This window comes from Palaemon carinicauda, chromosome 24 (genome assembly GCF_036898095.1).
Source record: "Palaemon carinicauda isolate YSFRI2023 chromosome 24, ASM3689809v2, whole genome shotgun sequence".
NCBI classification, from domain to species: Eukaryota; Metazoa; Arthropoda; class Malacostraca; order Decapoda; family Palaemonidae; genus Palaemon; species Palaemon carinicauda.
Genome location: NC_090748.1, coordinates 20,676,420 through 20,701,348, shown reverse-complemented (window position 1 = coordinate 20,701,348; position 24,929 = coordinate 20,676,420). Strand labels below are relative to the sequence as shown.

The following is a 24,929-nucleotide window of genomic DNA, read 5'->3' as shown; positions in this document are numbered from 1 at the left end:
TTTCTTTACAAAAAATGAGACAACATTTTAGGGAGTGCATTTTCAGAGCCGACCCAAATGCAACTAAACAGTCAACGAATTTCCACTCTATAAGGGGTCAAGCTTCATCAAGACTGCTATACAATGGAGTATCTTTACAAGAAATCATGTCCAGAATGAATTGGAGAAGCGACTCTGTCTTCAGCTCTTACTATGCTCTCCTCGGCTTACAGGGAGCTTTCGATGCTGTGGTTGCTGAACTTCATCTTCAAGCCCCCTGAAGCATCTGCCTAGCTACCACTGGTGAGTCCGGAAGGTTGAGACCTCCCTCTCCAGAACTGTAAGTTTACTTGTGAACGAAGGTTCTGGAGTGGGAGGTGAACCTTCCGGACTCAAGGTCTGGGTGACCCTCCAACCCTTACCCGTGAGCCGAGGAGACCATGTACTTAGGAGGGAATATTCTACAACTTCATAATCCAACAGAGTAGGTTATATATACAAGAACACACACATAGAATCACTATTATTCCACAGAAAACAAACTAACTGGAATCTTTCAATATTCATATCAACCAAGAGAGCACAAGAAGATTGAACTTACTAGTAAAAAAACCTTTGTGTCCAACAATTTGCACCTTCACAGTAATTCCTTTATAACTTGCACAGCCAAGGTAAGCTCAACCACTTCTGTGTTATTTTTTGTTCTATTACAACTTCAAAAATGTGACTTCCATTGCCGAGTCAACCCGCTCGTCCCTGGTAACTCCGCCCAAGGGGGCGTGGTTTAGGGCTCGCGCCGCCGCTTGGGGGGGTGGGGGGTTCCAGGGGCGGGGTGTATAAGCTACCACTGGTGAGTCCGGAAGGTCTCACCTCCAACTCCAGAACCTTCGTTCACAAGTAAACTTACAGTTCTGGTTGCTATGTTCCTTCGGGTTCTCGTAACTTAGGGCCTTCGGGTCCTCGTTTCATCAAGCTTTTGGGTTTATGAGACACCAAACCTTCGGTTTCTCGCAACCAAGGACTTTCAGGTCCTAGTCATGTTGAGCCTTCGGGTTCTCGTGACCCAGAACTTTCAGGTTCCTGTTGTGCTGAGCCTTCAGGCTCTCACAACCCAGGTTACGCTGAACTTTTGGGCTCTCGTTGCACTGAACCTTCGGGCTCTCGCAACCCCAATCTCTCAATTCTCTTGAGTTTTATTGGTCTGCGTCATGTTGAACCTTTGGGCTCTTGTGTTGCTCAGAACGTAGGGCTTGTGAACCCTCGGGCCATCGGTTACACAGAACCTTCGTGCACTTGTAATCAGGAGTCATCTGTCTCCCATTGCATGGAACCTTTGGGCTCTTGCAACCCTGGTCACGCTGAGCCTTTGGGCTCTCGTGATCTGCGTCACGCTGAAATTTTGGGCTCTTGTGACTTGCTTCAAGTTGAGCCTTTGGGTTCTCGTGATCTGCGCTCACGCTGAAATTTTAAACACAAGACTTACCTGGTGGTTATATATATAGCTTACGTCCCTGACGTCATGGCAGAAAAATTCAAAAGTCGCGCCAATCGCCGATTGGATAGCCAGGTGTGCTACCCATACGCCCCTGGCGAGGTACCCAGAAACCATTCCCTCGGTATTCATATCTTCCCTGCCGGCGCTAGCGGTAACATTGGTTGGATATTCTCCTCGCGTTTTGACTGATTATTGCTATCCCTTTGGTGAAGTACAATAATTCTGGTTTTTTTACTCTCGCTTGATTGATTTTTCGTTTGGATACTCTAGTTAAATGTTTGGATATTGATTTTTTGACCCTTGCTTGTACTTGATCTCTCTGTCAAAGTTCAAAATGGCTACCCCCTCTAGTGGTTTTAGGGTGTGTGCTAGTCGGTATAAAACCCGTTTGTCAAAGGCCTCCATTGATCCTCATTCATTATGCATTAAATGTAAGGGTAAAGTTTGCAAACTTGATGATAGGTGTGACGAATGCCTTATTTTGTCTGATCATGAGTGGCTTAATTTCGATCATTATATTCATAAGTTAGCTAAAGATAGGGTAAGACGTAGTTCTTCTCTTTCTTCTAAAGATTCCTCTTCATATGTCACTTTTCCTATTCCTTCTCCTGTAGTGGTAGTTCCAGATCCCGCTACGAGTACCATTAATGAACCAACACTTAAAGATATGATGTTGGCTATCCAGGCATTGGGTACGAAGGTAGAGTCTATCGCTGCAGATAGAACGCAGTTAATGGCTGATGTTAAACAGCTAAAGAGTGAAAGTGTTAAAGGTACCGTGAATGTTATTAGTGCTGTGGAGGGTACGCCTGCTCGGGCTTGTCGTTCTCCTAGTCCTGGACCTCTTCCAAGCTCCCCAACTCCTGGGAGAAGGAATGTCGAAAGACGAAAGGAAACGAGAGGCATTACTTCCCGAGCAGACATTCCCTCGAGCGTTCCTGTTGATTTTTCCCAGGATGTTCGCTCGTACCATAGTAAAGGTGAAGTTAAAAAGTTTGGCTCATCATCGGAGGATGATTTTCCTAAAAGAGGTTGGAGTCAAACTTCTAGACCTCTTGAGAGGAAATTTGACCAACGTCCTTCCAGGACATCGCAAGCAGGGTGTAGTTATTTTAACAGTCCTTAACGCTTTTCGTCTGAAGGAAGCTCACCTTCCAAGTGGCCTGCCAGGACATTAGTTGAAAATAGTCCTGCTGTTGAGCAATTATCCGAACTGGCCGTAACATCGTTTCATGCTCCTTCGCCTCCTTCAGATTGGATCTCGCCCGCTGTTCGCTGTAAGTGGTCTTTGAGCGGGGGAGAGGAAGAGCTTGCGATTAGTGTTTCGCAAGATTCTAATTTTAAGATGTTGCAAGAAATGCAGCAGAAGCTTTCATCTTTTATGAAAGGCTACCAACCTACCGAATCCTCCTCTCTTAACACTAAGCGGCGCAAGGCGGAGAGTCGGCGATTCGGCGAAGGCTTGTTGATAAAGTTTCTAAATGCGTTAAGTGTGCGGCTACGCACAGAGATGATCGAGAAAGTAAACGTTCTTCACGTAAAGCTGATCTCTCGGGCTTTCAGGAAGTCGAGCATTCTCCTAATCGAGTTGCTGTTCATGCGCTTAGCAGCGATTGTGATCGTTCTGCTGAAAGCGCTTTCAAACGTTCAGCGAGGCGTGAAGTCGAGCGTGCTCTTGAGCGCCCTCCCATCGAGCGTTCAATAGAACGCGAGCGTCCTCCACGACGTGACGTTGAGCGTGATGTCAGGCGTCCTCTCATCGAGCATTCATTGGAACGCAAGCGTTCTTACATCGAACGCCCTCTTGTATGCGATGCAGAACAACAAACATCCAGACAGGACTTTGAACATAATGCAACGGTTCTTAACTCTGATCGCGCTGAGTGTTCTGAGGAGCAGCGAGACTTGTTATCAGAGGAAGAAGCTGATATTCCTCTTTCGCCTTCCGAACCCTTTGAGGAGTTATCTGAGGATGAGGACTCTAAGTCTTTTCGTCATTCGGTAGACTTAAAGAAGCTGATGAAGATTTTTCATGTTGAGTTCCCAGATTCTTTTATTCCTGTGGCTCCACGATCGCCTCCATCAGAGTTTACTCTAGGGAAACCTGAGAAAAAGTCTCTTTTCACTAAAATGGTACTCTCTCGTTCATCTAAAAGAGCACTTAGATTAATGGGAGACTGGATGGGTGCCAACAAAGAGCAAGGGAAAGCGGCCTTCGCATTTCCCCCTACTAGGTTGGCTTCTAGATCTAGTGTTTGGTACGATGCGGGAGAGGTTCTCGGCTTGGGAGTTCCTGCCTCTGCCCAAGGAGATTTCTCAAGCCTGGTAGACACTCCTCGTAGATCGGCCATGCGGAAGACTAAGGTGTTTTGGTCTACCTCTGAATTAGACCATTTACTCAATGTTGTTTTCAGAGCCTTTGAGGTATTTAATTTCCTTGATTGGACTCTGGGGGCCTTGAGCAAAAAGATGACGACACTCAAGGAAGGAAACTCTTCGAACGTAATCCACGTCATGTCCTGCATGGATAAGGCGTTGCGAGACGGGGCTAATGAGTTAGCTGCAATTTTTACTGCAGGAATTCTCAAAAAGAGAGCCCAATTGTGTTCGTTTCTGTCTGTGGGGGTTTCATCTTTTCAGAAATCCGAATTATTGTATGCTCCACTGTCGTCATCTCTGTTCCCACAGGACCTTATTAGGGAGATTTCTTCTTCGTTAATACAGAAGGCCACTCAAGACCTGGTCTCGAAGACGGCAAAGAAAGTGTTGCCACCTTCTTTCGTTAGCCGCAAACCTAAAGAGGTTGCTCCTTTTCAAAAGTTTTCTCAGCCCTTTCAAGGAAAACCTTCTGTTATAGGTAACTTCAGATCAGATGGAAGGGGGACTAAGAAAAGAGAAGCAGGAAGAGGGCGAAGCAGAGTCTGACTGCTTTCGCCTTCAGGCAGTAGGAGCCAGACTAAACATCTACTGGCAGGTGTGGGAGAAGAGGGTTGCAGATCCTTGGTCAGTCCAGCTTCTAAGGAAGGGCTACAGGATCCCCTTTTATAAATCAACCCCCTCTAAGGTTAACTCCTGTGGATCTCTCTCCCAGGTACAGGGAGGAATTAAAGAGGCAAGCATTACAGCTACATGTGTCTCTCATGTTGGAGAAGGGAGCTGTAGAGAAAGTACAGGACTGGAAGTCACCAGCCTTTTACAACCGCCTTTTCCTAGTTCCCAAGAACTCAGGGGGATGGCGTCCAGTTCTGGACGTAAGTGCTCTCAACAACTTCATCCAGACAACAAAGTTCTCAATGGAATCGACGAAGTCGGTGCTTGCAGCGTTAAGGAAAGGCGACTGGATGGTATCACTGGACCTTCAGGATGCTTATTTCCATATCCCAATTTATCCAATGTTCAAGCACTTTCTGAGATTCGTTTTCGGAGGAGAAGTCTTTCAGTTTCGAGCCCTGTGTTTCAGCCTCAACACCGCCCCACAGGTCTTTACGAGACTTGTGCTCAATGTAGCAAGGTTGCTCCACTCAAGGGGCATCAGAGCCTCCCTGTACCTGGACGATTGGCTTTTAAGAGCCCGCTCTCAAGATCGCTGCCTGAAGGATCTTCAGACAACTTTGAAGTTGACGGAAGAATTGGGTCTTCTAGTCAACAAAGACAAATCTTCACTGATACCTTCTCAAGAGATTATATATTTAGGAGTGATGATTCGGAGTCAGGTTTTTCGGGCTTTTCCGTCTCCCTTAAGTACGGAGCAAGCACTTTAGAAGATACGTGCGTTTCTAGGAGAGCAGAGGTGTTCTGCGAAGAGATGGATGAGTCTGCTGGGAACTCTCCTCTTTGGAACAGTTCATCTTTCTGGGAAGGCTGAACCTTCGACCACTCCAATTTCACCTCAACTCTTGCTGGAACAAGGAGAAGGATTTGGAGAAGGTGTGTGTTCCGATCACGGAGTGAATGAGACACTGCCTTCAGTGGTGGAACGACCCGATCAAATTTCAAGAAGGTTGCTCATTAGAACTGAAGAGCCCAGACCTAGTGTTGTGTTCCGACGCCTCGGACTCGGGGTGGGGGGCCAACACTGGGCAATGTGGAAGCATCAGGGATGTGGACAGAGATTCAGAAGTCTTTCCACATAAATCAAAAGGAGCTGCTTGCAGTTCTTTTGGCCTTGAAGAGCTTCGGAGGGTCAGTACGAAACAAGGTGATTCAAGTTAATGCAGACAACACCACGGCATTGGCCTACATTGCCAAACAAGGAGGAAGACACTCGATTTCCCATTGCGGGACAGCAAGAGAGCTGCTCGTCTGAGCAAAGGAAAGACAGGTGACCTTACTTACAAGCTTCATCCAGGGGGAAAGGAATGTTTTGGCAAACGGTCTCAGCGGGAAAGGACGTCCTATCCACGGAGTGGACTCTGCACCTAGAGGTGTGTAAGAGTCTGTGGAAACTTTGTGATCGCCCTTGTATAGATCTTTTCGTGACTGCAAAGACCAAGAGACTAGAGACATATTGCTCCCCAGTGCCAGATCTCGAGGCAGTACCCACAGACGCTTTCCTGCTAGATTGGGCAAATGTAGATGTGTACGCTTTTCCTCCGTTCAAGATCCTGTACAAAGTTCTTCAAAAGTTTGTGACAAGCGAAGGGACCAGAATGACCTTGATAGTCCCCCTCTGGCCCTCAAGAGAATGGTTCACAGAGGTACTGGAATGGATGGTGGATACTCCCAGAAGCCTCCCTTTGCGAGTAGATTTACTCAAACAGCCCCACTTGGTAAGACACCATCAAAATCTCCAAAGTCTTCGACTAACTGCTTTCAGACTATCGAAAGACTCACAAGAGCTAGAGGCTTTTCGAAGCAGGCAGCTAGGGCGATTGCAAGAGCTAGGAGGTCTTCAACCATCAGAGACTATCAATCCAAGTGGGAAGTTTTCAGAGAATGGTGCAGGGTCAACGCTGTTTCCTCTTCCAGTACCTCTGTAGCTCAGATTGCTGATTTTCTTTTATTCTTGAGAAAGAAACAAAGTTTTTCTACATCAACTATCAAGGGATACAGGAGTATGTTGACGACTGTGTTCAGGCACAAGAACCTGGACCTTTCAAATAATAAGGATCTACAAGAACTAATTAAATCCTTTGAGACAACAAAACAACAACACCAGGATTCACCAGCTTGGAATCTGGATGTTGTGTTAAAATTTCTGATGAGTGACGACAGGTTTGAACCCCTGCACTATACATCTATGAAGGACCTCACGATGAAAACCCTTTTCTTGGTTAGTCTGGCAACAGCCAAGAGGGTTTGTGAAGTCCATGCTTTTAGTAGAAATGTGGGTTTTCAGGACGGTAAAGCGATCTGCTCTTACAATTGGGTTTTCTCGCTAAGAACGAGCGCCCTTCCCAACCTTGGCCTAAGGCCTTTCAGATCTCGCACCTGGCGGACGTGGTTGGAAATGAGCTAGAGAGAGTTTTATGTCCAGTAAGGGCCCTCAAGTTTTACTTAGACAGAACAAAGACTTTAAGAGGCAAGTCGGAAGCACTGTGGTGCTCGGTGAAGAAACCTTCCTTGCCAATGTCCAAGAATGCTCTGTCTTACTTTATTAGACTTCTAATTAAAGAGGCTCATTCTCACTGCAGTGAGACAGACTTTAGTCTTTTGAAAGTAAAGACTCACGAAGTAAGAGCAGTGGCAACTTCAGTGGCATTCAAGCAAAATCGTTCCTTGCAAAGCATTATGGACACAACCTTCCAAGAAACTGAAAGCTGACCTCCTCTGACTGCAGGTGGGTACCATAGCCCTTTCTGTAACCTGATATATGTGTATATATATTTGTTATTGATCTCCATGCGAGGTGGAGTTGGGCAATGTCTAGGTTAAGTGTAGAATTTAACTCTAGTGATGCCCTTACCTGGTCAATTCACAATGCTTGGTTCACACTCAATCACACAGATTCCTCAGGCTGTTATCTCTCACACATTTTGGGACTTAGCGAGGTGACAAGGTTTCTCTTATTAAGCTTGTGCGAAGCACAGAGTCATACCCTGGGTTAGAAATCAGCTAGTTGGTTAAGGACTTCCACCCACCTACTGTAAAGAGCGAAAGGTTTTGAATAAGGTTCCGGAACAATTCACCAATTTGGAAATTATTTGTATTTCCCCTAACTATACAAACATTGAGCTCTTTACACATACCTGTCCTGCCATCACCTAATCCCATAGAAATTCCTGCCTACAATAAAAAAAGTGACGTCATGTAATTGGTGCGTGAGTGGGGTGGCTGAACTACCCCCCCGCTACCCCTTGTTAATTAGTGGAGTGTAGTTATACCACAGTAAAAAGTTTTTTGGCTTGTTTTCAGCATTCGTTGAAATAATGTCCACTATAAAGAGCTCAAGGTTTGTATGATTTGGTTAGGAAAAACACAAATTGTTTCCAAAGATGACATTTTTAAGGACAAGAAACTTACTCTTCAAATATATTAGCAATGTGACTCACAGGTAAGTATCAATATAAAATTAATCATCAGTATTCAGTGATTGTTTCATGTTTCAAGTTGTGGTTCTTCACATGGTTCTTCAGTTATTGGGAGCATTAAATCTGAATTAAAGTAAGTAATTGTAGAAGTATTTGTTTGGTTTTTGTAATTTCACAAACTTGATTTTTTGTTTTCCAGTGCCCATTGATGTAATTAATAAAAGAGCTGAAGAGAGCAACCTGTTTCGTTTTATAAGCTCTTATCGTGAATATGGCCACCTTCAAGCTCAACTCAATCCATTGAAAGTTAATGAGAGGTAGGTACTGTTTGTTAGTCATTGTAATAGCCGAGGGAGTTTATGTAAGTTTTCACATTTGAGCAGGGTAAGTTTTGCTCATAGAACTCTCATTGCATTTGGGATAATTTTCATAACAGATTTGTACAGTATGTGATTAGTTTATGCAATATTTATAAATACAGTACTCTCACTGAGTATCCTAATTGGTTTCTATATGAATACAAACCTTTGTCCTTTAGTAGGAATATGCTTATAACGAAGATGGGTACAGCTATTAAAACTTCATGAGTTGGCAATAGTTAGGTGGAGGGTGGTGTGTAAACCTCGTCAAGCTGACAGGGCATTAAGATCCCGGTTTGTTGTTAGACCCCGGATAGTACAGATGTATTTCAACCATGCTATTTTGGATGTTTTATTCTTTTGCTGGTGGAGACCCTTCTCTGACACCAAGACAGAGTTCTCACTTTGTCACGATCTGCAAAGTTTTTCTATCCTAAAGCACAATAGAAATGCTCAAGGAAGCGGCACGACCTTTCCTTTTGCAAAACTTGTTCAAGCAAGCACTCTTGTGCCCGTGCCTGTTGGGCCACCTGAGTTCCCTATAGTGTCTGGTAACCACCAGCCTTCTTTGCATTTGGTCTCTAGTGGCAACTGAAGACTTTTTGGTCTCGGCACAGGAACCCTTCGTACCTTTAGGTACCCGTAAGGCCAGAGCAGAAGAGTGACTGGAGTTGGTGGGTAGCAGATACCAACCTCCTCAAGGGAGTAGATCTTCTCTTTCCTCCCCCGGATTTGATGCTCTTGTGTGAGCAAGCAGTTAGGTGATAACTGATAGGCGAGGTGAATGTAACTAAACTTAATTAAACAATCATCAAGTTAATGTACAGCGACTTCTAAGGAAGAACTTCACAAAAATTCATACATGATAAATCTTGTGCTAGAGGAATAACAAAGAATGGTTTATTAACAGTGCAGGGAAGGACGAGTGATAAGATAAAAAATCAAAACTTACAGCATACAAGAGTGTATGAAACACGTGCGGTACACTCTTCACAGGTTTGTCCAAAGGAGGGTGGGGGCCCCTTCACCTATTGCAACACACAAATCTGGAAATGCGGACAACCTTTCTGGTTCTCAAACACCTCCAACAGCTCCTTTCAGGTCACTCTTGTAGTGTTATTGAGCAACAAGAAGACGGTATTGGCGTATTATTATTATTATTTTGTTCCGTAACTGAAATACAAACCACGCTATTTACATGGGGTAATTACTTCGGCGTAGCTGAATGACGAGCCATAAGAATTTTAACGAGGGTTTACTACCCCTCCGCTAGTTAGCGGGGGGTAGGGAGCGGTAGCTTGCTACCCCTCCCCCTCACACACACACCGGTGAAAGGCTCACTTTACTTTTGGCTTGGATGGCGATCGGATGTCTCTGCTCCCATCCTCACTTGACGGCCATTATTGTTTTGTCTTTTTAACTTACCTTTTCTTATACTTAATATATTTAAACATTATTGATGTTTATATATATTCTTGTGTATAGAAAATAGTAAGTTTCCTTTGCTTCTAGTGTTGTGCGGTGTGTGTTGTGTACGTCTACGAGAGTGATCGCCGGTTTAGCCTAGTCCACCACGATTCTCTTCTTGGTCACGGCCGTTCACTCCTAGGCCACCATGGTTGCCTTCGTGAAGTACGGCCCCTCTCTCGAGGTCGTTCACCTCCTACTCCGTACTACGGCTATGATAGCTTCTCAGGCCGAGTCGCTATTTCGTTTTATTTGTCTCAATTATTTTTATGAATATAATTGTTTTTTTAACTTTTCAGCTCGGGGAACACGTCCCTTCGGGGGTCTGTGATCCTTGGAACATTCAAAGTCAGTTGCATAATTATAATGTTTTAATTTCTGTTTTTGTCAAGTTTTTCGTCCCCCCCCCTCACCCGTGCATGTCAGTGGGGGAAGAGGGCGCATACCTACTTTCGTTCTTATGTTTTACTTTCCCTCGGGGTTTCACCCGGGGGAATTTCTGTTAAATAATTATTCATTTTTATTTCCCAGTTTACGATGCTGTTTCTTCATGCCTGTAGTGTGCCTTCAAAGCAGAGCTGTCCTGTTTATGCCTGGGGAGTCTGCTGTCACCGCCATCTCTCTAGGACATCATGAGGGGCGTTCCCTTCTCTTAGAAGTTCCCTCGTGACTACTGTCAGCTCTCCAGTGCATCCTAGAATGATAAGGAGGTTCGCCTCCAGGGTAGTTAGTTAACTTCCCCTCTTACCTTTTCCTGGTCCTTAGGCGGTTATGCTCTTGGGGCTGAGCGACCGCCCTTGTGACTTGCTCAAGGGGCTGAGCGGTTGCAAGGCTGGACCATGGTACTAGCGACTATGCTCTCGGGGCTGAGCGGTCGCTTCTGTAGCTACGCTCAAGGGGCTGAGCAGCTGCAAGATCAGTCTTGATCTCTCTTGTTCGTGAGGGAGGCCGCACTAAGGGCTCCTCTTCGGAGGATTGCTCCTTCTGTCTCTTCTACGAAGTGTCTCCTCCCGTTCGCGTGAGAGGACACTCACAGAGACTCCTGTCCGGGGGATTGTTCCTGTTTACGTCAGCTGATCTCACGGCCCTTGGGGGCTCCATCTCCAGTCTCTTCTACGAAGTGCTCACCTCTCTCGTTCGCGAGAGAGGCCACTAATAGAGACTCCTCTTCGGAGGGTTGTTCCTGTTGAAACAGCTTGCTGTTCAGTAGTGACAGGGAGACTTCGGTTTCTCTTTTTCCCTGACCATTCGGGGTTTCGGAGCTTTAGTTACGCAGATCCCTCGGGCTCTCGTAACTTTAGTCACTTCTACACTTCGGTGATTAGTGACTGGGAAACTTCGGTTTCTCGTTGCGCTGACCCTTCGGGGTCTCGAAACTCATCCCCTCGGGGCCTCGCTACTCAGGCTACGTTAGACCTTTGGTCTCTCGTGCCCTCAGTGGACCTGCTGACCTGCTGTATCCGTTCCTGACTGCTGACGTGCTTTGGGCGCCCACGCTCCCCGTTATCCAATGGGTTCCTCCCTCCGGGGAAGGAGAGGCTTTCTCACACCGTGAGTAAGTTCCTTAAGCGCCAGGTATCCCCTGCGCGCCAACGTTCCCTTGCGCGCTAGTGCTCGGCTGCTGTTCCTGCTGTTCCTGAGACTGCCTTCCAGAGACACCCTGTTCCAGTAGTTGAATTAGGCTGCTACCAACGTTCCCTGCGCATTAGCGCACATCGTTGGGGTTCCTGAGATAGCGCACAGGTGCTCACCAGCGGTTCAGCCTGTGGTGTCTGTAAGTCTCTTCTACGAAGGACACCTCTCCCGTTCGCGGGAAAGGTCCCTCACAGAGACCACTCCTCGGAGTGTTTAGCAGTACTTACAGTTGATCGTCGGCTCTGAAGCAGACCTGCCTTGGTCCTCTTCAGGGGATACCCTCCCTTTTGGGGACACATCCCAGTTCCTGATCTACGAGTTAGCTGATCCTTCAACCTTCTCTCCGACGATCTTCTGTTGCGTTCTAGACGCACAAGGGCCGATGATCTTCACTTGCGCGTAAACTCCCAGCTATGTGGGGTTTGCCAATAATAGACCTGTTTGCAACGTCTCTAAACCTGAAGATTCTGGTTTACTGCTCGCAATTACCAGATCTCCAGTCATCTCTACAGGTTGCCTTCCAACATTCGTGGGATAACCTAGACGTGTATGCATTCCCCACTTCTGTCTATTATGGAGACTCCTCAACAAGGTGAGGGCATCGCAAGATCTTTTGGTGACCCAAATAGCTCCGATGTAGCAGCAAGAAGGGAACCCAGACCTTCCACTTCTGCTCACAGAGGTACTGAGGGATACGAGAGATACAGTATACGTATATAAACAAACAAGGCAGTACTGTTTCTCTGAAGCTTTGTCAGCTATCAGTGAAATACTCAGTACTCATTTTGATTACACTGACAGCCCACTTTATTCCAGGCAAGAAGAAGAACATGACGAACAAGCTGAGCAGGAGGACACAGATCGTTTGGTCAGAATGGTCTTTGCATCCTCAGATAGCTAACAAGATCCCTAGTTAGGTGGTTCTTCAACAGTCGACTTATTTTCAACCTTGCTACATCAGAAACTTCTGATATACTGCTCACTAGTGCCAAACCCAGAAGCAGCATTGGAGGATGCCTTCCAGCAAACCTGGGATGGTCGTTGATCTGTCTGATAAGAACAGTCACTGACTCTAATCCACTCCCAACCTCAATATGACTCTAGTAGCTGCGAAATTGCTTTTAAGTAGAATGGCACCTGGACCTTCTACTTCTAATAGAGAGACAAAGAATTGCCTTCTGTCCCTGACCTGTTGTGCTAACCACATGTCCAGATGTTCCATAGCTTGATGGAATTGCTCTGGCTTCGCACATAGAGGTTATCCAGCATCTCTCAGAAAAAGGCTTTATGTGTGAAGTTGCGCAAGAGATGAAGAGATACCTCTGGAAATCTTCAACCTCTATGTACCAATCCAAGTAGGCCATCTGTGGTTGATTTCATAGGTGTGTTTCTCTTCTCAGAGCCCCTATTCCATTGATAGCCAAATTTTTACTTTACCTCCAAAAAGAAAAGCTCTTTACAGTATCAGCAGTGAAAGGCTATCGCTCAGCCTTGAGCCAAGTCTTTAGACTGAAAGGAGTTAATATATCCTTTTCAACAGAGCTCACTACTGTACTATGCTCATATGAAGTTTTGAGCAGTCTTGTCCTCTAATAGAGGTGAGACCTCCACCCTGGGCTGCTAAGTACTTGCGGTCTCTTAAGATGGTACTTAATAAACCATTGAGGCTTGCCTCAAACAGGAACTTTACTCTCAAAATGGTTTTCTTGCTCACCTTAGCCTGCTCTAAACGTGTTAGCAAGTTTAATGGTCTCTTCTTTAGCGTTTCTTAAACTTAGAGCTGGAGACAAGGCTTGTTCTCCATTGTCTGTGAAATTGTAGCTAAAGCTTAGAATCCGTCAGATCTCGATTCCAGGTTTTATTCATTTCAGGTCGTGAGCCTTAGGATGGTAATTGACGATCCTGACCAGGTGCTTTTGTGTCCTGTGACGGCTCTGAGGCACTACCTTAAATGTATGCAAACAACTCGACCTCATTTGCAACACCTTTACGTCAGCACGGGCAGAGCTGTGAAGGTAACTAAAAATACAATCTCCTCTGGGCTGAGGAAAGCTATTGACTGTATACATTTGCCACCCTCACCTTCTGCTCCAGGTAGAGTTCTGATTAGAGCTCATAATGCCTGAGTAGTAAGCACGTCCCTGGCATTCTGTAAGTCTCTCTCTCTATGGTGCAGGTACTTCAGGCATGCATCTGGAAACTACAGACCACATTTAGTGTCCATTATCTGTGGGAATTGATCTAAAGGTCCCTAGATACCTTTTTACTAGGACCTGTTGTGGCTGCATAGCAGGAGGTATAGCTGCCTCGATATTAGTTAAGATTTTATTCCCCTGTGATGAAAATGAGGATTGACTGGCCCATTTCTTTTCATCTTCCTTCTCCAGGGGAATAGCATCGTAAACTGTCAGCCTGAATCAATTCGCTTGTAGGTTAGCCCCCACTTAGCCTGTAGCATTTCTATTACAGTATTGTTTATGTTATAAAAGTGTCATTCCCCACACTCTTACAAGGTGGAGTGTGTTGTAAGAAAGCAAACCCATTGATATATATATACGTATACCTTATTGTTACTACGCAGATTTTTTACTCTGCATCTTTAATTGCACGAGCCGTTGACCCACTGGTATTTCTAAACCACCGGTGCACGAGGTATAAAGGACCTTAACTCTGCACCACTTATAAGGGTCCAAGTTTTTTGTAGTATGAGATAAGTATCTAGCTGGTTGAAATAGGAACTTCCTCCCACCTAAGGATGAATCTCCTATGTAAAGGACGTGGGTTTGTATCTATGTAGGAACAAATGACAAATTGTTCCGTAACCGAAATACAAACCACGCTATTTACATAGGGTTTACTTTCGGCGTAGCTGAAATTGACGAGCCATTTAGATTTTTAACGAGGGTTTACTACCCCCGCGCTAGTTAGCAGGGGTAGGGCAGGGGTAGCTTGCTACCCCTTCCCCCTCACACACTGGTGAAATGTCTCACTTCACTTGGCTCGGACGATGTACAGACGTGTCTGTCTTCGTCCTCGCTTGGCAGCCATTTTATGTTTTGTCTTTACTTAATCACTTACTTTTCTTATACTCTATGTATATGTAAACATATTTTCGTGTATATGTATATATTTGAGTATAGAAATCAGTAAGTTTCCTTTTCAGAGTTCGTGCTTGTGTGTGTAGTGTACGATATCTCCATGGAGCCCGCGGCAGTTAGACCACCACGGTGTAATTTCATGGGTCGCGATCGAGTTTGTCTACGGTCTCTCTCTCTTTCTTGAGGTCGTTCACCCTTTACTACGTTTTACCTTTACTACGTCCTGGGTAGCTTCCTTCCCGTGTCGGGTGGGGTTGCTACGCCGTACATTTTATCTCAATTAGTTTTATGAATCTAATTGTATTTGTTAACTTTTCAGCTTTTTGTAGAACGCTTCCTTTCGGGGTTTTTCGTTCTTTCTTTAGTGAACATTCATATTTGAATTACATAATTATAATTGTTATAATTCTGTGTTTCTTCCGTGAGTGTAATTGGAGTTGAGGGCACGTGCCTGTTGTGTAATTCTTGTGTTCTTTTCCCTCGGGATTCCTCTTCGGAGTCTTCCCGGGAGAATGAATATTAACTACTGTAATTACTTTTTATTTTTTCACAGATAACGATATAGTTTTCGTTTGTATAATGTGACAACGAAGCGAGCTGTCTTATTGGGGCCTGGGGAGTCTGCTGTTGCTGCCTCCCCTATAGAACTTCGTCAGGGACGTGTCTCCTCCTGGAAGTGCTCCCGTGACGACTGACAGCTCTTCAGTTCATCTTAAAACTCTCAGGAGGCGAGCCTCCTTGGGTGGGTAACTTCCCTTCCGAGGGAAGGTTCCCTGTCCAGGCTTGAGTTTTTCCCTTCGGGGGAACTCCTCTTTCCTTAATTTTATTCCTGGTCCTCCGGCGGTTATGCTCTTGGTGCTGAGCGACCGTTTTTGTAACCTTGCTCAAGGGGCTGAGGGGTTGCAAGCTCGGACCATGGAATTCGCGCGACTATGCTCTTGGTGCTGAGCGGTCGCACCTGCAGCTATGCTGAAGGGGCTGAGCAACTGCAGGAGCCCCTTTTCGGAGGTTTGCTCTTTTTAGGTCACTTGCTGACCTGTCTCTTCTACGAAGTGTTCCTCTCGTTCGCGAGTGAGGACACTCATAGAGACTCCTCTTCGGAGGACTCTTCTGCTGTTGTTGCTGAAGGCTCAGTCCCCTTCGGGGGCCATCTGAGCCCTACGGTCTTTCCTGCGAGTGCTTCTCCCCCGGGGGGGAGTTCACCACAGAGACTCCTCTTCGGAGGACTCCGTCTGCTGTTGTTGCTGAGGGCTCAGTTCCCTTCGGGGACAGCTGATGCCAACGGTCTCTCCTGCCAGTGACTCTTCCCCTCGGGGGAGTTCACGATCAGAGACTCCTCTTCGGAGGTCGGAGGGTGTTGCGCCTGTCCGAGGCCGTCTTCATCTTCATTCGACGTTCTTCGCAGAGGACCCTCCTCGACGAGTACCGACAGTTGCAGCTGCTCTACTCCTGCCAGACCTTCTAGTCCTCATCTCCGTTCCTGGACGCAGATGCGCAGTGGGCGCCAACACACCCTGTTTACAACGGGCACCGGTCCCTTCAGGGGTAAGGGGCTTATTCCACAGTGTGGGTAAGTCCCTTAAGTGCCAGGTTTTACCTGCGCACCTACGATCTCCTGCGCGTGCTCTAGCACTCGCCTGCTGTGGACCACGATTTCCGGTAGTTGAGTCTCGCCGTAGATCTTCTTCCTGCGCGCCAGCGCTCACCTGTGCTTCTGACCTTCTGTGCGCCAGCTCTTCAGCTCGCCAGCGCACATCTGCGCGCCATTTCCTGCCACGCGCCATGGGCGCCAACGGTTTCCTGAACGCCCACGATCGCCTGCTTGCCAGCGAGCATCGGCGCTCCCCTTCCTGATGCACCTGCGCGCCTCCTGATTAGCGCGATGCGTGCCAACGTTCGCCCTCACGCCCACGATCTACCAGATCTGGGCGCAGGCAAGAAGATTTCCTTCGCCTCCTCGCCGACGATCTTCTCTAGTCTCTTACGTGCCAGCGATCTCCTACGTGCCCGCGCGATTCTTCGTCTGCGCGCAAGCGTTTTTAACGCGCCACTGTTCGCCACCGCTCGCCAACGCGCCACCGCTCGCCAACGCGCCACCGCTCGCCAACGCGCCTTCACTCGCCTACGGGCCATCGCTCGCCAAGACGCGCCATCGCTCGTCAGCGCGCCATCGCCCGCCTATGCGCCATCGCCCGCTTACGCGCCATCGCCCGCCTACGCGCCATCGCCCGCCTACGCGCTATCGCCCGCCTACGCGCCATCGCCCGCCTACGCGCCATTGGTCTCCCGGCCGCCTGCGCTCGCTCTCTCGGCCGCGCTCCCACGCGCCCACACGCATGCGCACCCATGTTCGCCCGCGCGCTAACCAACGGTTTTCCATCGTGCGAGCGCCAGCTTGGTTCCCGCCAGTGAGCCATCGCTCGCCAACGCGCCTTCACACCATCGGATTCCGACCGCCAACGCGCCTTCGCACCATCGGATTCCGACCGCCAGCGCTCGCCCTTTCAACCGCGCTCGCCCCCACCTGCGGTCCCTCGCGCACTTTCGACTGCGCGCTCACGCGCCTGCGTGCCCGCGCACGGGCGCACCCACGTTCGCCCACGGGCCTGCGTGCCCGCACACGGGCGCACCCACGTTCGCCCACTCGCGAACCATCAATTTACCATCGCGCGAGCGCCAGGGCGATTTCGACCGTGATTCCCGTCGGGTTTTCGCAACACGGGCAACCTGGCGAGTCTTCTGGAGCGCGTACTTCCAGAACACAATCTTCACCCCGTAAACGCAGAGCATGGCACATGCAAGAGCAGGAAGAATATTCAGGGAGGTCTGAGCAACATTCTTCTCCTTCTTTTCAGAACCTGGTTTAGCCCTTCCTCCCCACCATTCCGTGGAAGGGGCTTGCCAGGGAGTTTTCTTTTGAGAAATTCTCCGCCCGGCAGTGGGTGACTGGTCTAGCTCGTCCTCTTCACCATTTCGTGGAAGGGGCTTACCAGGCCTTTCCCTCTCCGATTGCGACCCGAGGATTTGTACAAGGAAGCTCCAGGAAGGTCATAGGAACTTTCCTTCTCTCGGGCTCAAGCACCTTTGCGTTCCGTCGCCAAGTTTCGAACTTGCGGACAAACTCGATGTTGAAGCATCTAGACGCAGTGACCGAGGGCTTCCTCTCGGAAGTCCCATCCGTGGATGTCGGCAAACTCAGACACTTCCATCCTTGGGAAGAGCTTGTTTGAGCCCAAGGACGGAGAAAAGGACAGCTGGTGTGTGGAGGAAGTCGAATCTCGATTCACTCCTCCAAAAGGCGCTTACTTCCAGACCCTGCAAGCCTCCGACGCCTCATCATACAGCCTCGTCAGCCTAGGTTATCGGAACCGGTTCCGGCAGCTAAGACAAGGTGTACATTAGCAGTCCCCTCCTGTCAGGGACAGGTAGGACGGGAAGTCCTCCCGGGGAGGCAATAATCCAAGAGGGAGCGGCCGAGTTCGCAAGCTCTAGGATTGGCAACCCCCCTGCAGGTCTCCCGCTAGGGGGATGCCTGAGGTTACTCTTTCAGATAACAGCATCACGGTGCCGATTCCTGCACGATCTCCGTGATCAGCCAAGGATATCGCGCCTCGCTCTTAACATCTCTCCTCCACTGACAGCGAATCCAGTGTCGCTGAGCTTCTATGCCATGGGATCGGCAAGGGGTTTGCCCTTCGGGCAGAAGGAGCCATGCTCTAGAAGAATGCCCTCCATAGGGTCGTCGACGGCTTCCCACCCGGCTTCTTCAGTCGATCCTTTCTTGTAAGGAAAGCATCTGAGACGGGAGTCCCGTCATCGACCACTCAGCTCTGATCAAGTTTGTCGAACAAACTTCGTTCAGCGTGGAACAGCAGAATCGATCAGACTGGTAGCAAGACCACAAGACTCCATATGCCCTAGATCGGAAGGACGGGTACTTTCAGGTCCCATTCCATCCGTCTTCCAGGAAGCACTTGGAATTCAGCCTAGACTACAGATGTACCAGTTCAAGATGCGGTGTTGCGATCCCGCCGCAGCATTGCAGGTTTTCACCAGAGAACTCTCCCTGCTATCCTCATGGCCACTCAATAGCAGGCTTCTGCCTCCTTCACTTTCTGGAGGTCTGGCTAACTCCGGTAGTCTCGGAATCGACCTTCTTCGACACCGAGACAAGCTTCCGGGACTTTACCAAGATCTAGTGATCATGGTGATTCGCAAGGAGCCTTCTCTGCTTCTGCCTCAGCATCTGGGATATCTAGCCATGATATTGACTCCTTCTCCAAGCCTTCCCATCAGTTGACTGTGGCAAGGCTGAGGAGAGTCGCAGAACCCTTCCTCAGACAAGGAGAGCTTTCAGCCCTATCTTGGTACGTTTCCTAGGTCTCCTTTCCTCCTTGACCCGTCTAAGTCCGGAACGGTCGCCTCAGGATAAGTTCCCTGTTAGGCGGCCCAAGTTCCGGTGGAATCAAAGCAACGATTAACCGGACTTTCTGGTCCCTATGGGACCAGCGGAACGGTTAGACCTGCAATGGGGGTTGACCTACGGAAACCTCTTGCATGGGAGTGGATCTTCTCGTCATTCCCCCGCATTTGATGCTGTTCTCGGACTTGTCAAAAGAAAAGGGGGGGGGGGGGGCATGTTCTAGTTCAGGCCTATGGTCAGGACCTGAAGGGTACCTCCACATCATTCAGCTAGGCTTAGAGGCTGTAGTCTGGCCCTTCAACAGATCCAACAGATCCTGCCGAGTCGCTCTGTGCGCGACAACTCCATGGTACTGGCGTATTCCAACTAGCAGGGAGGTACATTTTCATACTTTCGCATCTTGCAGTAGAGATACTGAGATGAACCGAAGTCCACTCAATACCACTATCGGCTCGCTCATTCCGGGCAGAGGAATGTTCTCTCCGACAATCTGAGCATGGACTCACAGACAGAGAGTACCTGGGGTTCCTTGGCCTCTAGTAACCAGCAAAGTCCTGGCCTGGGGGACCTGATCACGACAGCCTAGAACTTCAAGCTGCCGCTGTACTACCCCCCAGTCTCAGACCCCGAGTCTCTTTGGCAAGATGCCTTCCTGTAACGGTGGGACAGCATCGACGCCTACGTCTTCCCACCATTTTTGTCTGTTGAGAAGGGGTCTCAACGAGACCAGATTGTCGGTCAACCTATCGATGATCTTGAGAGCTCCGCTGCGACTTTACGCAGAACGGTTTCCGTACCTTCTGCATCCCCTGGCGGAAGTCCCGGGAGAGCTTCTTCCACGACACAGGCTACTCAAACAACCACATTGCAACATCTATCACAAGCCGTAGCATTGCTTCGGCTTCTCGCCTGGAGACTATACTACACCTCCTCACAAAGAGGCACCCCGCAACAGTCGCGGAGCGGAGGTCGCGTCGCCTGCGATAGTCATCCGCAGGGGTCTACCAGGCGAAGTGGAGAGTCTTCTGTGGTTGGTGTCGTGGGAGATGTACCTCTCCCCTTCATGCCTCTACTCCAGCAATAACGGAGTTATTGTTTATCGGTGGGAGAAAACTCTATTTCCGCTCTCAGCAGTGAAGCCTATCGCTCAGCCTTACCCTGGCCTTCAGGCTGAAAGGAATAGACATTTCCTCCCCGCTGGATCTTTCTTCGCAGCTACGAACGTACCTGCCCCCAGTCGGTGTGAGTCCTCCTCCTTTGAACATGGATCGGGCTCTTAAGACCCTTAAGAGATCTTCTTGCGAACCATTACGTCAGGCCTCTAATCGTCGCCCGTCTTGGAAGACGGTGCTCCTGCTCGCTCTGGCCTCGGCCAAGTGTGTAAGCAATCTTCATGGTCTCTCATACGACTCCGCCCTTTCAAGAGGATAGGGGGAGGTAACATTCAGGTTCGTTCCTGAGTTGGTTACTCGACTCAGAATCTAGGAGTCCCGGACCTTCGGTTCGACTCCTTCAAGATTTTGAGTCTCCGTTCTGTAACAGATGACCCAGACCTTCTCCTACTTGCCAGTAAGGAACCGGAGGGGTTATCTTTAAGAACAGCTGCAGTTTGTCCTCACGTGCAAGCCCGGTTTGGGAGCACAGGAAGGACGCAGGGGAGGGTCACCAAGTATGTCTTTTCAGCCCGGATTCAAGGGCATTCATCTCGACCTGAATCCAGACCCTCCCCCGTCACGTCGCTCTACAGCCCACGATGTCAGATACATCGCAACGTCCCTGGCCTTCAAGAGGGACTACTCTGTGACGCAGGTGCTACAAGCTGGAGTCTGGAAGTGTCCAGCGACCTTCGCAGCCTACTTCCTGCAGGACGTGACCCACAACAGGGGTATCGATACGTTTCTATCGCCCTGTGGTGGCTACACAACAGCTGGTCTAACCTCAGGCTCCTTTTTGGACAGGTAGCAGAAGGTTAGGGCATTGTTACTGGGTTTTAGACTGCATGAACGGAAGAAGTATGTCTGGCCCTTACTTCTTTCTTCATCCTCCCCTCTCCTGGGGAAAGCATCATCCTGGTCTCTGCATAGCTGACCTCAAACCTCTGCAGGTAAACCATGCTTCCTTGTGTTCTGAGTATTGAGATAATACTGTCGCGTCCCCCATACCCTGACGAGGTGGTATTGGGAACGTCCTAACCCAGAGTTCCGTCTAAGAACTCCAGGTCAACTGCCTAGGACGAGTCACATTTTCCTCCTTCACACACAAGCTTATGTAGGCCACACGTTCCTTGCAGAGCAAGGAACTTGTGAGGTGCAGGGACTCCTTTTCTCGAGTGCGACTCACACGGATTCTGAGTCCCCGGGTAAGCCAAAGCCAGTATGGCTGGGGACTTTCCACCCTTCCTAAGGGGTAAGTCACCCTATGTAAATAGCGTGGTTTGTATTTCGGTTACGGAACAAATGACAAATTCAGAGATACAGTAATTAGTATTTTTCCTAACCATACAAACCTTAGCTATTTACACATATATGCCCGCTAGCCCTGTCCCCCAAGTCAATTCCTACCTCTAAGTGAAGTGAGACATTTCACCGGTGTGTGAGGGGGGAGGGGTAGCAAGCTACCCCTCCCCTACCCCTGCTAACTAGCGCGGGGGTAGTAAACCCTCGTTAAAAATCTAATGGCTCATCAATTTCAGCTACGCCGAAAGTAATCCCTATGTAAATAGCTAAGGTTTGTATGGTTAGGAAAAATACAAATTATCTCAGAATTTGTCATTTTTGAGTCAATTTGTATTTTTCTTAATTATATAAGCTCGAGTCCCTTGCTCACACTTTCCCCCCATCACCTTTCTCCTAGAAAGTTCTGGCCACAATCGAAGTGAGTGCTCAGTGAGCAAATGGAGGGGCGAAGCTTCTCCGCTTCCGGCCGGTAACTACCAGCCACCTGTTTTCACCTCATTATGGAAGGTTAACTGCTGTGTACTCCAGCTTTGCTGATATCTCTCTGATATCTCTCCTATGTAAAAAACTTAGGTTTGTATTGTTAGGAAAAATACAAATTACCTCATAATTTGCCAATTTTCCTTTGTCTCTACTACTTTTCTCTCCATAAAACATTTCTTATCATGGCTTTTATACACAATAAATGAAAGTTAGAAATAGTTAGAAATCAAAATACTTACATAATACTACAGTAGGCTACTATATATACAATATACTGTACATTTATATCGTGAAATTTTTAACAGTTATAGAAAACAAGGGTGATTTTGAAATATATTTTTTACCATTCTGCTAGTTTATCAGCTAAACCAATACAGTACAGTACTCATGTCATTAGCCACTTTATAATTTTTATACCCATGTAATGTAATCTGTTCCATCTTAATAAACTATTAGGTATTTTAAGTTTATTGTGACCATTTTTTTACTTTGCATATGTATTTCTACATTCAGTCATTTGTTTTTATGCTCATTCATATAAATATTTCCTTCCAGAGTTGTTTCAGAGCTGGATCCAAAGCTTTATGGGTTGTTGGATAACAAGAAGTACAATATTCAAGGTCTTATTGCAGGAGTAAATGAAACATGCAGTTTAGAAGAAATTGTAAACCTTTTGAAAAAAAAATATTGTGGCCACATTGGTGTCGAGTTTTGTTACTTACCCGTGAGTATTATTTGACCTTATATTACTTCCCTTATATTGTCGAAGTAGTGTTTTTGCAACTTGATTCTGCAGAATTTGAGAAAACTATTTCTGTTCCTATGTGAATACAAGTATTTGTCCTTTGATATAGTAGATATAGTAACTTCAGTATGAGCTGTAATGTTGATTGAAACATTAACAAGGTACATTAGTACTTCGGGTTATAAGTTTAATTCATTCTGGGAGCGACCTCGTAACCTAAAACCATTTTTCCAAAAAGAAACAAGGGAAATTCATTCAATACGGTATGCTTATCCGTTAATAAACATACACTAATTTGTTCCGTAACTGGAATACAAACCTACGTTATTTATTTAGGGGTATAACTTTCGGCGAAGCTGAAATGACGAACCATTAAAATTTCGCGAGGGTTAACTACCCATACCGCTAGTTGGCGGGGGTTGATGGGTAAGCTTGCTACTGCTCCCGCTCACTTTACATTTGGCTCGGATAGAGACCAGATGTTACCATTCTTCTTCCTCGCCTATTTTGGACTGCCATTAGTTTTTGTCTTTTAACTTACTTTTTCTTATATATACTGTATATATATATATATATATATATATATATATATATATATATATATATATATATATATATATATATATATATATATATATATATATATATATATATATATATATATATATATATATATATATATATATATATATATATATATATATATATATATATATATATATATATATATATATATGTGTATATATATATATATATATATATATATATATATATATATATATATATATATATATATATATATATATATATATATATATATATATATATATATATATATATGTCTTATTTATAACTGTAATCGAACAGTTTAACATGTTTTTTCAAAAAGGCCCATAAAAGAAACACAGGAAATATGAATAAATCACACTATATTTCGGTCAATAAACATTACTTTACATCCTGAAGAGGGTCGATGTTTATTGACCGAAATATAGTGTGATTTATTCATATTTCCTGTGTTTCTTTTATGGGCCTTTTTGAAAAAACATATATATATGTATATATATATATATATATATATATATATATATATATGTATATATATATATATATATATATATATATATATATATATATATACATATATATATATATATATATATATGTATATATGAATTATATATATATATATATATATATATATATATATATATATATATATACAAATATATATAAATTATATATATATATATATATATATATATATATATATATATATATATATATATATATATATATATATATACATATATATATATATATATATATATATATATATATATATATATATGTGTGTGTATACATATATATATATATATATATATATATATATATATATATATATATACAGTATATATATATATATATATATATATATATATATATATATATATATATATATATATATATATGCATATACAGTGTATATATATATATATATATATATATATATATATATATATATATATATATATATATATATATATATATATATATATATACATATATATATATATATACATATATATATATATATATATATATATATATATATATATATATATATATATATATATATATATATACACATACAGTGAAACCTCTACATACGAATGTCCTAACATACGAATTTTCCAACATACGAAGTAAACATTTTTTCGAAAGCGTCCTGCGTGGTTTGTTGTTGACGCCGCTAGACAGCAGCACATCGGAGGGACGCCAATCGAGTGTCACCTTGATCAGTCCTCTCATCTCGTGCGCATCTTGTGGTTGTCCTCTATTCGCTCAGTTATTAACAGTGTTTTTTATCTTCCTTTTTTACGTGTTGTTTTCTGTGTTCCGTAATCATGGGTCCTAAAAAGCTTAGTTTCGGATCAGGAAGTAGTAGTAGTGGTGAGAAAAGGAAGAAGTCTATGCTTTCATTAGAATTAAAGCAAGAAATAATAGAAAAGCATGAGCGAGGTGTACGTGTTAGCGATTTGGCTAAATAATATTGCCGGAATATATCCACGATCTCGACGATCATAAAACAGAAGGTAGCTATTAAAGTAGTGAAACCTTCGAAGGGGATCACGATTTTTTCCAAACTTCGTAGCCCTACCCTTGAAGAGTTGGAACGACTTTTGTTAATAAGGATCAAAGACAAGGAGATTGTTGGCGATACGATCACGGAAACGATCATTTGCGAGAAGGCCAGCGCTCTCTACAGTGACTTGAAGGCGGCGCGCTCTCGGGGTGACGCGGGGGAGAGTTCAGCCG

At 45.7% G+C, this 24,929-nt stretch overlaps 1 protein-coding gene across 1 annotated transcript in view; it reads left to right on the top strand.

Annotated features, from left to right (window-relative positions):
• Window positions 1–24,929, top strand: part of LOC137618107 (2-oxoadipate dehydrogenase complex component E1) — a 447,864-nt gene that overhangs the window by 35,518 nt on the left and 387,417 nt on the right. The window contains exons 2-3 of the mRNA XM_068348104.1: window positions 8,144–8,261; window positions 22,421–22,589. Of these exons, the coding sequence (XP_068204205.1) occupies window positions 8,144–8,261; window positions 22,421–22,589 (287 nt within the window). The remainder of the gene's footprint in view (window positions 1–8,143; window positions 8,262–22,420; window positions 22,590–24,929) is intronic.